Here is a 15,011-nt window from a genome sequence, read left to right on the forward strand (position 1 = left end):
AGGGCATCTACCTTATCTTGGCAGGACAGCAGGCTGATAAAGGTTTCGTTGCCCTGAGAGATAGGATCTTTATGAACACAACCACTTAGAGGCCAAACAAACCAGTACTTCTGTGAGTGCTGGAACAGAGGAAGCCTGGTTTCTAGTGGATTTCTGTCTCAGGGTCAACTGGCACTTAAGTTGAATTTACAAATGCGAATTTGCCACTTACTATGGATGATGCATGAGAATGAATATACTATGTGTGGTCAAAGCTTTGACTGGACTTCATGCCTTACCCAGTGCCAGAAAAACCATGTAGATGAGAGCTTTGAATTGTATGCAGTGGGCTCCCTGGTGCCTTGCAAGGTGCGGTTGTCAACTGACTGCTCGCCTGGTATGTTAGTAACAGTGCTTTCCCTCGTGGACTCTCTGACTCTTGTCAGGGTTGTGTTCACACTGAGTTTCTTGACTCAGTAAGAGCATGAATAAAGTGTGTCTCACCCACCTGCCTAATGTCAAAGTGTTCAGGAATTTGATCTCTCTGCTCAAATTTGGTGAATCGATCAGTGGACCCAAAAGGTGTTGGTGTGGGAAATGGCGGGGGGGGGTGGGGGTGGCAGGTAGGTACACATGCACGCACACTTGTACAGAGTGAGCACACAATCCTTATACCCTGGGGAAACCAAACTAAAAGAGTAAGGAAGAAATGAATGCCAGGCCTATAGTAAACTGTTTTCCTTCCATGGGAAGAAAGGAGCTGAGCAGCAGCTGTTTTTCACCCCTCTCATTTACAGGTGGCAATAAATGGTGCAAATTTGCAGAATGTCTTCATGCTTCTCACCCTGGAGCCTCTGCTGGCCAGAAGCCCTTTCCTGGTACTTCATGTTCGCAGGAGTAACTTAGTTGGTGATGCTTTAAGGGAGTTGAGCATCCATTCAGACATTGATTTGAAAAAGCCTCTTAAAGTAAGTTTTCCCTACACCTTTAGCACCCTCTTATCCAGCTGACATTTCTGCAGCCTGTCAGCCCTTCATGTTACCACTTCACCAGCATACGGTGGCTTCTCCATACGTATAGCACACAGGGACACTTCATCTAATCAATGTGGGGGTTGAGTCTTTCTCCTCTCCAACTCCCAGTGTGTTTTGGTAGTGGACAGCTTACAAGAAGGCAAGCAGGGGTTTTACTCTCTTTTCTTGGTGCATCTACTGTATAAGGGGTGGGGGAGGAAACATTTCTGTGATACTATGCAGTCTCTGTTTTGCTCTTCTGCAGGAACAGGCTGCTTAGAATAGGACATGTTTTATCTCTGAGAGGTTGCTACAAAATTCAGCAGCTGCTGTCATGTTGCTGCTTCTGTTGTTGGGAGGACAGCTGGTTATTTATGATTTGTATAAGGAGTTAAACACTTTCAAAATATCTCATTTGCCACCCCCTGTTCCCTTTCCCTCCCTGCAAGCAGAGCACTGGAACAGGCTCATGGGTTGCAGTGGGTTTGGGCATGTTAGACAAATTGCTTTGCGTGGCTCCCAATTAGAAGGATGTCTGATTCACTCAGTCTCAGCTCTGTCTCCCTGTTATGGACCTGCTTTTTCTACAGGTCATCTTTGATGGTGAGGAAGCTGTTGATGCTGGAGGAGTTACAAAGGAATTTTTCCTCCTGTTGTTAAAAGAACTCCTCAACCCCATTTATGGCATGTTCACGTACTACCCAGAGTCAAACCTGCTGTGGTTTTCAGACACGGTAAGCCCTTGCCCTTTATACGCACAGGTTGAAATAGTATGCTGCATTTAAATGACAAGAAAGTTAGTGGCAAACTGTGGGAAAGAAATGATCTTCCTCTCATTTTCCACCCACGATACAATGTGAGCTCTATTTTCAGTCAGTGGAAATTAGTATAGGTCGATTAACTTTAGTAGAACAGTGATGATTGTGCCTTTTAAGGAGTGGCCTCTTTCTCTTTATTCTTATCCCATAATAAAACTTGTATTAAGTATCAGATGACAGTTAATAGAACTCTTATTATAATGAATGTGATAATCGTGCTATTTTACAGAACCAGAGGTTTAGATCGTAATGGCATTAGAATTCTGTGCTTCCCTTGCTGTTCATGTAATTGCAACCAATCCACTTAGTTATGCATCGCTATCACCTTCAGGGTCTAAATTTGTTAATGCTTTATATGAGGAAGCTCTTAAATGGCAAGAAACACTATTTGTAGTGAAAGTTGGTTGGTTTTGGAAGGGTGTGGAGTGCAAGTTCTGTACCTGTCAGGTAGCATTATGCTGGAGGTGATGGTTTATGTCCTTTTTTTCTTTGCCTGCCTAGCTAGCAAGATGGAAAATGATGTTGTCAGTCTTCCTGTAAGGTGTAGGTGCCTTGGGGGTTCTTTTAATTTATTAATTACATTTTACAAGGAAGGAAATTACATGGCACCTTTTGTAATTTGTAAACAGTATTACAGAGCAATTACTCCTCATGTTAATGCTGTAAAAACAAGCCTTTTGACACTAAGAATAATGACAGTGTAAGCACTGAAAATGAGTCACTTATTTACAACATTTAACAAATATAGGCAGCCAGTCTGTGACTGACATACCAGTGTGAGAGTAAATATGCGAAGGGATGAAGGCCGGTATGCCAGCACCCGTGTTGCTATATTTGCCTGGATGGCACTATGGTTGTGCGTAAGCTTCTAGTAGAAAATAGGATGGGTGATAGGGAGAGAACTGTTAACACATTTTCTTGCAGTACATAGACAGCAAACATTGAAGCTTTGTTAATGTCTAAATGCAGAGGTATGTAAAAAAGGAAACAAAAGGCAGATAAGGTGGAAAGCAGCTGTTGCTGTTTCCACAGCTCATGACAAAAAAAATAGGGCTTGGTTTCTGAATCTTCATTTCTGTGCCACACTCCAGCAAGGAATTCACAACCAAACTGAGACCTGATGGGAGCTCTCTGATTTTGTCCCAGCTGGAAAAGCAGGGGCTGGCTTCTTAGTACATGGGGGAAAGAGTACTGTGCATTGCACCCATGACAGTGTGTCTCATCAGGATGTCTCTGTGTGGTTTTGTAGTGTTTTGTAGAACACAACTGGTTTCACCTGATTGGCATCATATGCGGTCTTGCAATATACAACTTCACAGTGGTAGACCTTCACTTTCCCTTGGCTCTGTACAAAAAACTCTTGAACGTGAAGCCCTGCCTAGAGGATTTGAAGGAGCTATCCCCTACGGAAGGAAGGTATGAAAAACAAAATTTGCAGCCTTTCTGGGAAAGGAGACCATCCATCTGAGAACAAGAAATGGCAAACTGGGTAAAAACAGTTCAATAAAACACCTCCTGATCCTTTTGAGTGACTGATTAATTTGGGGGGCTCTGATCCTAGCAAAATACATAAGCCGGTCGTGAATTTCATGTAAGACTTCTCTCCCACAGGCTGTCAGATCCATCTGCTTAGGCTCTAACCACTGTACTCACCTTCTCGACCCCCAGAAATTGGATATCAACACAGCCAAAAGATACCTCCCACACTCCTTTGAAAACAGGGGTGGAGGCCTGTCCCTCTACTGTGTTATCGCATGCATGATCCCAGATCCTAGCCTTAGCCTTTCCCCCCAAGACAGGCTTGGGTTAGCAAGCAGATCCGCTGCATGTCTCATGATGTAGCCCAGGATGGGAACTGTGCGTAGGATATGAACTGTCCCATCCCTGAACCAGTGTAACTCTGACCTGCTCCCATACCAGAAAGAAGGGAGTTGAATGGAGTGAAGGAATTACTTTTTCTAAATGGCATATTGAATCTTTTCTGCCTAACTGCATGGGGATATTGGTTCCCTCTGACACTGAGAAGTTAAAATCCCACTGACTGCTGTCTTTTTTTTCTTCTGAGTTGCTGTCTGATTTATCTGCACAAAGCAACAGCTATGTTTAACAATAATGAGGTAAAATGCGAGGAAGACAGCAGCAGGATTTTGAAAGATAGGAGAAGAATATTTTCTACATGATGGGGATACAGATACAATCCACCACCCTCTCTTCCTCCACTCCCTCAGACCTTTGTGTGGTGATGGCATAAATATCTAGCACTCCTTAAGAACTAGAAATGTAATTCTGTTCTAAGGCCAGGATCAGTAAAGGGGATCCATGTACTATGTAGGCATGGACTATATTGATAACTTGTGTGGACTGGCATTTATCCTGCTTCTAACAAAGCATGTCTTTATTTGGGGTGTATTTCTTTCTTACCCCTTCAGGTGACTCAGATTCTCTCTCTTGCAATCCTATTACCCAGATGTGTGATGCTGTTTAGTTTTGCTGAATTTCTTTTCCCCTTTAGATGTATGGCTTTTTGAATCTCTGATTTTTTTTTTTCTCATTTCTTTCCCTACCTGTCATGTAGGAGTCTTCAGCAACTTTTAGATTACCCTGGGGAAGATGTAGAAGAGACATTCTGCTTGAATTTTACAGTAAGACACATTTACCATATAAGCTCTGTGATTGCGATGGTACAGTTGAAGCCCATCTACTTATTCATGTGTATTACAGTTTATTCCAAACTATGCCTGTAGCACATATGCCATGTTAATGTTAAAATGTTAAAATTCTTTGTTGTCAACTCCCTTGTTCTTTTGTATGTGGTCATGAAAACTGAGCTAGGAATTAGATTGAGCAGAGCGGTTTTCAAAATAGCCTTGTTGTTGCCGTGGCACGTAACTTAAGTGCCAGTGGCCAACTTCCCACACTAGACAGTGAGAAGCAGATTCCTGAATTCTCCTTGAAAATGGAAGTTAGGCTTTGACATCACTAGGTCAGTTCTTGAAATGCCAACACAATTTAGAATTTTCCTTGCTGTCATAATATTAATACTTTGTAACTTAAGAATTTTACTTGGTCAGACTTTCTTAGCAATAGCCTCCAGCATTTTGTTTCTAGGAGATGTGCCGAGGTAGTCAGCTTTCCTGTGCTACTGTGGCAGTAAAAGAATTTTTTTCTAGCTAGTGACCTAGGTGCAATAGTTTCTATTACACAGTGGAGATTCCCTGAAATTAAGAGTTTGATCTTGATGTACATTGGAATATCAGGTATGTCCCTCATCACATGGAAACATTTAGAACCTCACAAAGAGACATGGCATCATTATTCTCCAAGCTATGTTTTCCTCTGTTGACTCGGGCAGGGTAAGGGCTTCTGTGTTTCAATGTCTTTGCTTTGAAGTCCTGATGCTCTAACAGGTTCATCTTGAGTGATGGGTTCATCTTGAGCTTGATCTGGATTCTTGACTCTGTCCAGGGCCTGCCTGGGGTAAAAACAAGGTACCAGGAAACTCTGCTACACACTGTGAAGAAAATCCTTGCTGAGCTAGGAGAGTGTTGTCCATTTCCTTGTTTCGTAAATGAGAGTGCGTAAAGTCTCTTAGATCAAACTTGCCTCTGGAGTGAGTCAGACCTGTGTTGGAGTGTCTCGTGCAGGTCAGAGCTGCAATTCAGGATGAGTTAATGAAGCCATAATGATGATAATGCAGACTGTGTAAAAAAGAATACCTTTGAAGTAACATGAGATTTTTCTCCAAATTCGCTTTTCACACAAAAGGACATTCTTACTCTCTCTTTCTTGCACTATATACTGCATAATATATAAAGACATACAGATGCATCTGCTAAAACTTTGAAATTAATAAATAACTGATATCCCAAACCTTGAAATTAATAACTCATCTTGCATGTCAAAATCTGAGCTTCTTTTGTGTATGGCAACTTGAAAATTGACCCATTTGCATTTTCTCCACATGACCAATTTTGTATGTACAGAATATATGTTTGTACTGGTGCCATCCTAGGCCAGGCAAAAGCAGGAAGCTGTCTGTGGTCATGCCATCTTGCAGTGAGAGCGGATGAATTAACCTAGTGAGCTCCTATTGTAAAAACGAGAGTCCTTTTTATTGCCAGAGCATGTGGGCTTAGTTAAGTACAGTTTTTTAGTTACCAATCTCTTGGGTTTTTTCACAGGAAATTTACCTAAAATAATATTATTTTTTTCCTTTCTGAGTTTGCATTTAGACTTAATAGCAGTCCTACACCAAATGTAAATGATGGAAGGTGGTGAAGTACACAGGGCATTTGGAGCAGAGAAAAAACGTTCTGCATATACCCTTTTCTCTGGCTTACGCTTCACATGCCAGTCATCAACTGTGAAAGAGAACTCTATATCTTTCTGCAGGCATGTGGCCTGAAAAGTACTTCTGGTAAAATTAGTTTTCTGGTTTTGGACAGATCTGCAGGGAAAGCTATGGTGTGACAGAGCAGAAGAACCTGATTGAAGATGGAGATAAAATTCTGGTGCAGAAGGACAATAAGTAAGTGGGGCATATGTGGGGATGGACTCATACTTGTGGTGAAGTTGGGTGCAATGCCACAGAAAATTTGGCTGAGGTGAAATGTGGGAGAGAATTAGAAGTCACTGCAAACAGATTCTAAGACCAGTTCAAAAGTTACTGGGTGCCAGTGGCACTTGAATAAAAAGCGAGTTTTCATCATCTTTCCACCAATGTTTGGAAAATGTCCTACGCCCTTTTGGATGGACATCTTCCCTATAAAAGGCCTTCATATAGACCCTTGGCAGTCTTCTCATGGCAAATACAGATTGCAACGTGATTTTGGCCCTTTAAGGTTAATCTCCCTGATGGTTTAAAGAGGAACTGTACGTGACCAACAAAACTGAGCCTGGCAAACTTGTTTATACTATTAATTCTGGAGCCGGAAACACTTTCCCTTGAGTACACTTGATAGAGGACCACCATCCCTGATTAGAGCCATGAGGCCCTACTGTACGTAGATTCCTTTCCGTTTGGCTGAACACCTGAGAGTTATTACTAGCACAGCTACCATTTCCCTCCCCTTTTTTTTTCCAGCTGCTAAACTATTTTCTTTTCATAATCCTATAATTGGATTTCTACAAATGCCTTTATTAGTTGAAGCAGTGTTCAAATTTTTTTCTCTGCTGGCAAAACAGTGTGATCCAGTGACTAGTCAGCAGCATGGTTAGGGGCTTGTGCTAGGGTTGCTGAAGACCTTGCTGGCAAGCCTGGAGTTGAAGTCATTTCCTATTAATCTGATTATTGAAAAGGGTTCTGATGGTGTCTAAAGCCATTGCTGTAACAAAAGCTTTGTCTGTATTACCTTCTTACCTACTTTACTACTGCCTAAAAGAGAGCAATTTTACAGCTAAATAGCTGCCTCCATGCAAAACCCACGTGGAGATGGAGCAGTGTAGGTCTGTCTGCCTGCAAAGAGAAGATGGGCTTCAGGTAAGGAGAGGAGAATTTAATCTACACTTGTGACAGTGAAGTAAAGATGAAAATGCCAGTGATAGTACCCTTTGGGTTTTTAGGCAGGGCATGTAAACTCAAAAGAAAAACAGCCATTTTTCTGCTGTGTGCCATACTGGCCTAGGGGGAGGAAGAAAGATTTTAGCTGAGCACATGTTTGGGAAGAGCACCCAGGTTAGTTCCTGCAACTGTTTATTAAGGCAGGATAGGTAACAAGACAAGAAAATCCTTAAGGAGAAAGGCTAGTGTGTAGTTCTATCGGCTTAACACATTCCCAAATGCAATTGCTTCATCTTGACCAGAGTTTTGAACTCAAGCTAACCTCTAAATCCAAGTCTAGACATGGCTGTCGGTTCATCCACCTTACAGTGCTTAATGACTTCCTCCACCCCCTACATTTAGAGGCCAGGGACCACTTTGCTGCCCTCCTGGCCTGAATAGTTTGCTGTGTGCATGTCTTTGGGCACTGCCCTTCCCGCTTGAGGAAAGTTTACCAGGAACTGTAATACTGGGAACCAGGATTACTTTGACTGAAAAATGCCAAGTAGGAAATGCCTGCATTTTCCCTTTCTCCTTTGGAGTTCATATTGGGTGTTACAACATAAAATGTTCTTGATAAAGGGTTCATGACCGTAACAGCTAGAGAGGTATTAAGCAACAGTTAAGTGCTTAATCAGCTTGGATTTCCCTAACGCTCAGGTGACTATCAGGAAAATGACAATAAAACAAATGCGCTGGAAAATAACTCCCTCTTTGCTACATGATTTCTTATTCCAAGTTTTCATATTTGTCAGTCTGCTTGCTTACTTTTCTTTTTTACTTTCTCACTTATCCCTTGCTGCTTTTACATAGCATATGCATTGAGAATTCCTCCACCAAAAGGTCAAAATATTTCTTTCAGTTGTGACCTCCTCAGCTGGAGACTGAGATATCTGATTCTGTGGTGTTCCCTGATCTGCTTGTCCTCTGAGTGCAGGTGTGAGCTGCTCTCGAATGTCAGACAAAAATGACACCTCCACCCACAGTGGAGTTTTGTGTCCCAGTTTGCCACATTGGTTGATGCATTATTGTCAGGTTTTAAAAAAAAAAAATCGGGAAATATTTTAAGTCATTGCACAAATAAAATTCTAGTGTTGCACTCAGATCTTGGTGCTTTGAGAATATGAAAGAGAGTAGAATAAAGATGCTTAACCTCCTAACAAAATCCAGAGACAGGGTTTGGCCAGGGCCTGCCACAAATTTCTTGCCAATGACTACAGAATGGTGTTTTTATTTTAATGCTGTTCTTGGGAACCCTTGAAGCAAAACAGGGTTGTCATTCTGAGAGGAGTCATTCTCTTTGCTACGTACTCCAAATGCACAAGTCCTGTATTTATTTAACCAGGGTGTGAAGGCTGAAGAGGAGGTTTCCTAAGACTATTTTCTTGCTCTGTAGTGAGGGGTGTTTCTTGATTTCTTTTGGTTGCTTTCTCTTTGGGGCCAGGAGGGAGGGCCATGCAGTTTCAGATCAAGACTTCAGAGAAGGATTTCCTCAGTCTGCCTCTAGGCTACAGCTTTGGCTTTGAAAGTGCTGAAACACTGGCAAGACTTGTTGGGGACTGAGTCAGCAGCAGCTGCCTCTGAAAATTCACAGGGTACCTAACTAGGGCTCCATGAGGCTCTTGGTTTTGGAAGTGGTAGTCTTCTGGGTACTGTCTGTTTGATTTGGTTCCCTCTCCCCAGCAGGAGCACTTGCTCACAGCAGCCTGGCAGTCTGAGGTCATTGCAGGTGGGCACAGAGCCCTGTGCTGAGTAACCCCGGACACCTGCGGACTGAGAAGAGCTGTAGGTTATTTCCTGGACTTGCTAAATGTAGGGTTGCAGGAGCTGGGCCAGGGAGTGGACACGTTCCTCTGGTGACTGAATCCTGGTATTTGCTTCACACAACCTCTGTGCAGGCACAGGTTCCACAGGGAAGAGGGCTCTGTTCCTGACACCTCTCCAGTGCTTGGTGTCACCCTGGCTCCCTCCCAGCCCTGTGGACAACTGGGTGCAAGGCCACTGGGTGGGTTTATTGGTAGTATAGAGCCTGGGCTGTTGGGGGGACCTCCCACACTGCCATTGCTGGGGAATAAGCACACACATGGTGGTACTTGCTGCCTAATACTTTGTCCATGTTGCGGTGAGGAGGGCGGCAGTGGGTTGAACCTGTTGGAGACTCATGTTTGCAGGACACATTACGGGCAGAAACAAGAAAACTTAGCATATCCCCTGCTGCTCAGGCATATGATTAAAAGTGCTTTCCTTTGCCTGCTCTCTCTCAATGCACTAGGGAAGAATTTGTTGAAGCATATGTAAATTACATCTTCAACCTCTCCATCCATGAGTGGTACACGGCCTTTTCCACTGGCTTCCTGAAAGTGTGTGGTGGGAAGGTCCTGGAACTCTTCCAGCCCACAGAGCTCAGGGCCATGATAGTTGGAAACAGTAACTACAACTGGGAAGAACTGGAAGAGGTAAAGCTTCCCTCTTGCTGTATTTTTCTTTTTCACAGGTACCAGGATTGCGCAGTTGTATGAGGTGGGCACTAGCCTGGGACATGAGATGTGATGAGCCACGGATGTCTTTTTTTTTTTTTATGCTCCTTGTACACCTTGCCATCATTCACATGAAAAGTTTTACTGGGCTGTCCTGCTACTGACAAAGCTCAGGGAGGAAATTCAGGATGAGAAAGGACAGGGGAGAAGGACTTCCATCTGCTGTTTTTTAGGGATGAAACCTAAGACTGAAGGGAAGAGACAAAGTCAGGGTCTTCACCTACAGGAAAACTCACTCCACTGCACAAGGGCAAAAAGTACACAGCCAAGAGTTGGAAGGGGAGTCTGGACACAAAGTAGGAGTTGTATCCTTTCAAAATGCATAGATCAGCAAGTTACTTACTCTGTCTCAGCCTCAGCAGTAAAAGTGGCTTTGCAATGCAGAACACATAATCCTGTTCAGGAGCCCAGCCTGTGAACAGGTACTCCGGGATTCCTCATGACACATGTAATTAGCTGAATAGCTAGACGCCTGGTGCTTGCCTTCCACGTATTGCTAGGAGAACTCTTTGCTGTGTCTTTAAGCCATGCTATTGCCCATGAGCCATCCTGTGCTCCATTTCATAACTGTCAGACATTGATCTGATGTCAGATACCAGAAGAGATCAGGTCTGGTTTCTGCTTAGTCTTTGCTTTCTAGTGCCAGATGAAGTGATGTGCCTTTTTGGTTTTTAATAGAGTGCTGTCTATAAGGGAGACTACACTGCGACACACCCGACTGTGAGAATGTTTTGGGAAACCTTTCATGCATTTCCCTTGGAAAAGAAGAAGAAATTTCTCTGTAAGTATCTTGCAGTGGTGCAGAGCGTCTCCTGAAACTGAAGACTCAGGTGGGAGTGTCTGCAGAGCTCCCAGGGCTATGGCACATTGCATTAAGTGCTAGAAGCTGACCCAGCATGACTGACTATCCCCTGAGTTATCTGCTAGTCAGATAATTTGTTTTCTCCCTCTCTTTGTTTTTTTTCTTTTGTGTTCATTTTTACCCTCAAAATCACTGGGTGATACCTGCAGTGCAAGATCCAATGCAGTCTCTCACAAGGGGGTGCAGTATCCATCTGTTTGCATTGCCAGGAGGTGAATTCATAGCAGTCCCCTGTGCCCATACTTAATCTGGTTCCTACTTCTGCAAGCTGAGCTTTCAGGCATTGCAGCACTCTTTTTAAGGGCAACGGGGCAGTTGTAGGGTGGCAGCTGAGTGGGGAAGCTAGTGTATAATGTGACAAGAAAATGAGACCACGGATTGGTGTGACTGGGTGGCAGATACCTCCCCTCCTGATGGTGGTCGTCTTGTGCTGGTATGGTGGGTGGTGTGCTGAGAAGGAGAGGAAATCCCCTGCAGAAGTCGCCTTGGGAAGTGCATGTGTGTGTGTGTTGCTTCAAGTGTCCCAGCCACCCACAGATCTGAGCTGCTGTGTGGGGGTCACCTTATTTGGGGACAAAAGGGGAGACGAGGAGAAAGACATGGTTTTAAGGGCAGGTGGTTCTGAGTTTGTTATTACAGCCAGCAGCTTTTGCTCCCTTGGGAGTCCTGGTGGACACCAAGTTGACCATGAGCCAACAATGTGCCCCTGCTGCAAAGTAGGCAAATGGTATCCTGGGCTCCATTATGAGGGGTCTTGCCAGCAGGTGGAGGTGGGTGATCTTTCCCCTCTACCTGAAGTGCTGCGGCCAGTTCTGGACTCCCCAGTGCACAAAAGAGACGTGGACGTACTGGAGAGAGACCAGCGAAGGGCTGTGAAGATGACTGGGGGACTGGAGCATCTCTCCTTTGAGGAAAGGCTGTGAGAGCTGGGACTGTTCAGCCTGGAGAAGACTCGACTCACAGGGGACTTCATCAGTATATATAAATACTTGAAGGGAGGGTGCAAAGAGGATGGAACTCTTTTCAGTGGTGCCCAGTGAAAGGATGAGAGGCAATGGGCACCAACTGCAACACAGCGGGTTCCTTCTGAATATCAGGAAACACTTTTTCCCTGTGAGGGTGACGGAGCACTGGCACAGTTGCCCAGAGAGGTTGTGGAGTCTCCATCCTTGGAGATACTCAAAAACTGGACACAGTCCTGGGCAGGGGGGTTGGCCCAGAGGGCCTCCAAAAGTCCCTTCAACCTCATTCACTCTCTGATTCTGTGACTGCTGGAAAGATAAAGGCCAGTGGTTTTATGTGAGGGGTTTCTTTTCCCCCCAAAGAAGTAAGTAGTCAGCTAGTTGTCCTGCATGTTTGAGTTGGAAAAATGGCTTGGCCAAAACTTGCATGCTGAAGTTTGCAGCCATGTAGAGAGGGTCCTGGGAGTCCCGTTTCACAGCAGAGGCTTTTGTGGGTAACTCCCCCATAAGAGGGAGCTTTTAAGGGAAGGGGGAGCCGTGGGCTGCTTTATTTACTCATCTGTGCACCCAGCAATGGCCCTGCTTCTTGCCTCTGCTCTCCTGCTCCTCCCCTGTGATGCCCTGCGTGATGTTTAGGCAGCATTTCAGCCCCTCCAGGCAGGGTCCTGCTGTGCGGGTAGGGATGAAGTTTGCAGGTGCAGCCATCGGCGTGAGGTCACCTGCCCTAACTGTCCTACCTTCCCTCTGCTTCTCCTAGTGTTTCTGACGGGCAGCGACCGCATTCCCATCTACGGCATGTCCAGCCTGCGCATCGTCATCCAGTCCACCGCCAGCGGGGAGCAGTACCTGCCCGTGGCACATACCTGCTACAATCTCCTGGACCTGCCCAAGTACAGCAGCAAGGAGATCCTCAGTGCCCGGCTGGTGCAAGCCATCGATCACTACGAGGGCTTTAGCTTAGCTTGACCAGTGTGGGAGAGGCACAGACACTTGGGTACGGAGGAAGAAAACGATGGGCTTGGCTTTATTTTTGTAAGGGAATGGATCAGAACGTTTGGGGGAAAATATAATTAATAATAATAATAATAATAATAATAATAATGCAGTCTCAGCCTGATGCTGCCAGCATTTTGTGGGGCTTCAGCAGGGAGAGGCTGTTGCTTTGAATTTTCTCATCTACTGAACAAAATCAGTTCCGTGGGTATTTTTGTTGTTTGCCCTCCAACTTGACACCACTGCCCTCCTGGCAATACCTTGTAGTTTGCTTTTATTGCCCCTACACACACAAATACTTACCTCTCCTTTTAGTCCAGTTTAAATATTTTGATGTTCCTTGCATTTAGGCTATGGTGGAAATTGAGGATGAAATAGTGATCTCCTTTTTGAAAAGCTGTGATTTCCCCCCCACCCTTTTTTCCTCCCTTTTTAAATGCAAGCTGGTTCTTGCTTGCTTGAAATGGAAATATCCCCTCTGCCCTTTGGTTCTTGGCGGATGGTACAGGGCTGGGATGTCCTTTGTGACCCCCAGGGCGGTGTATTAGTGATGCTCTGTCTTTTTGCACCAGGATGTCTCATGGAGAATATGATGGTTTGGGGGGGTTGGCTTGTTTTTCCTTACTTGTCTTGAATTTTGTTTCCAAGCAATGTCTTCTTAAAGAAGCCTCAGACTCCTCTGGAGCGGGGTTTGTGTTCAGGCTTGTGGAAGGACAAACCCTACCTATAATAACGGGTTTCTCAAATTGCATCTCTCTTGTGTTGTGTTTCTGTCTTGGCAAGTCTACAAGTTAGACGGGTGGGCTTTGCCGAGCCCTGTTTTTCCATCCAAACAGACCTGTTATTCCAATACAAGGTGGGGTGTCTGCTTTTACCACTGCCGCCTTTCTCCAGAGGAGTCATGCGTGTGTGAATGAGAGTGTGCGGGGGTGTGTGAGTGTATGAGGTGTGTACAAGCTCTCCAGTCTCATCAGGGTCAGAGCAAAGAAATAAGCATGAGATCCACATTTGAGCGATAACCTTCTGTTTGGAGATTGGTTTTATTTTTGCAGTTAGGGTTACTTTATTTTGCTGTTTGAGAGGAGCCCTTTCACTTGACAGCTGTTTTGCTGGGGGGCCCTAAAGGACAATCTGTATGAATTAGACTGGAAATGTACGTTAGGACTTGAGTACACAAAATCATTACCTAAATAAATCTATCCTGTAAGACTGAAGAGCCTTTATCCTCTTTCCCCCAGTCTCCCCCCCCCCCCCCCCTTAAATGAAGTTTGAATGATTTCCCCCCCATTTTCAGATCTTGATGTAAATCTCATTTTAAGCCTAGGGTGGTTTTGACATTGACTTGTTATTAGGACATAGTATTTATGCACCATGTTCAATATACAGTATTGAACTTTGCACCTCGTAACAAAAGGTTTTAGGCTTCTGGGTTTTTTTAAGACAAGCTGGGGGCTACACCGAGAGCCCTCCAGCCTCTTTCTAATGCAGCATTGAAGACAAATATACAATTATATCAAATGTTTATTTTCAATGTGTGTGTACATAGTACAGTATTATGCAATAAATTTGATGTTTAATTCTGACTGAGTGGCTGCCTTTATGTCAGGAAGCAAAGGAGGGGCTGCTTCAGGCACCGGCACTGCCTCTCCTGCTGGTCTCGCCGTACCTCTGAGCATCTGGAAGAAGGGAGCTGCTTGCCTCTGCCTTGGCCCTGCTGCTGCTGAGCACCCCAGCCCATCCCCTTGTCGCTTGCTTTGATCAAATGCTGCCGTTCCCCTTCCTCACCTGGATTTGGCCCGGTGTGCTGGTTGCTAAATGAGAGCAAGGCAGGATGCAGCCCCAGCCCCAGGGGACTTGCTGTCTCCACAGAGAGAGCAGGAGGAGTTTTATCTGCCCGTCCTGTCTCAGCCAGAGTCAGGCAAGTCCTCTGTGGAAGAGCTGGGAACTGAAACCAGACCTGAGTCTGTCCATCCCTATCCCTTCATCCCCCCACCCCTGGGGTTTCTCCTCCTTTCCTCCCACCTCACAGGCAGCAGGACACGCAGGGACGCCTTTCCTCATGGCACTGAAGGCCACCAAGGCTTCTCCAGGCTGTGGCCCCGCAGCCCTGCAGGTGTAGGCAGGACCCCTGGGACAATGTCCCTATGTCCCCTGTGGTCTGAGCATCCCGAGGCGCATGGGGCCCTAGCTGGGTGCTGGAGGCAGGGAGGCTGTGGCAGCCCTGCAGTACCCTGTACCCCTCTTCTACATCGGGCTAGCCTCAGAGCTGTTTCTTCCTTAATTAATGGCAAGTAATTAATTAACAAGG

The 15,011-nt window shown here is 45.1% G+C and overlaps 1 protein-coding gene across 5 annotated transcripts in view; it reads left to right on the forward strand.

Moving 5' to 3' along the window:
• HERC3 (HECT and RLD domain containing E3 ubiquitin protein ligase 3) overlaps nucleotides 1-14,295 on the forward strand; it is a 53,242-nt gene extending 38,947 nt beyond the window's left edge. For 4 of the 5 annotated variants that reach the window (XM_072861319.1, XM_072861316.1, XM_072861317.1 and 1 more), the window contains 8 exons: nucleotides 777-947; nucleotides 1,583-1,726; nucleotides 3,060-3,226; nucleotides 4,386-4,452; nucleotides 6,256-6,338; nucleotides 9,622-9,805; nucleotides 10,565-10,667; nucleotides 12,468-14,295. In XM_072861319.1, the coding sequence (XP_072717420.1) occupies nucleotides 777-947; nucleotides 1,583-1,726; nucleotides 3,060-3,226; nucleotides 4,386-4,452; nucleotides 6,256-6,338; nucleotides 9,622-9,805; nucleotides 10,565-10,667; nucleotides 12,468-12,676 (1,128 nt within the window). In that variant the 3' untranslated portion in view covers nucleotides 12,677-14,295. The remainder of the gene's footprint in view (nucleotides 1-776; nucleotides 948-1,582; nucleotides 1,727-3,059; nucleotides 3,227-4,385; nucleotides 4,453-6,255; nucleotides 6,339-9,621; nucleotides 9,806-10,564; nucleotides 10,668-12,467) is intronic. The other variant, XR_012042461.1, reaches the window with a different exon arrangement.
• Nucleotides 14,296-15,011: the final 716 nt, after the last annotated feature.

This window comes from Ciconia boyciana, chromosome 5 (genome assembly GCF_034638445.1).
Source record: "Ciconia boyciana chromosome 5, ASM3463844v1, whole genome shotgun sequence".
In the NCBI taxonomy this organism is placed as follows: Eukaryota; Metazoa; Chordata; class Aves; order Ciconiiformes; family Ciconiidae; genus Ciconia; species Ciconia boyciana.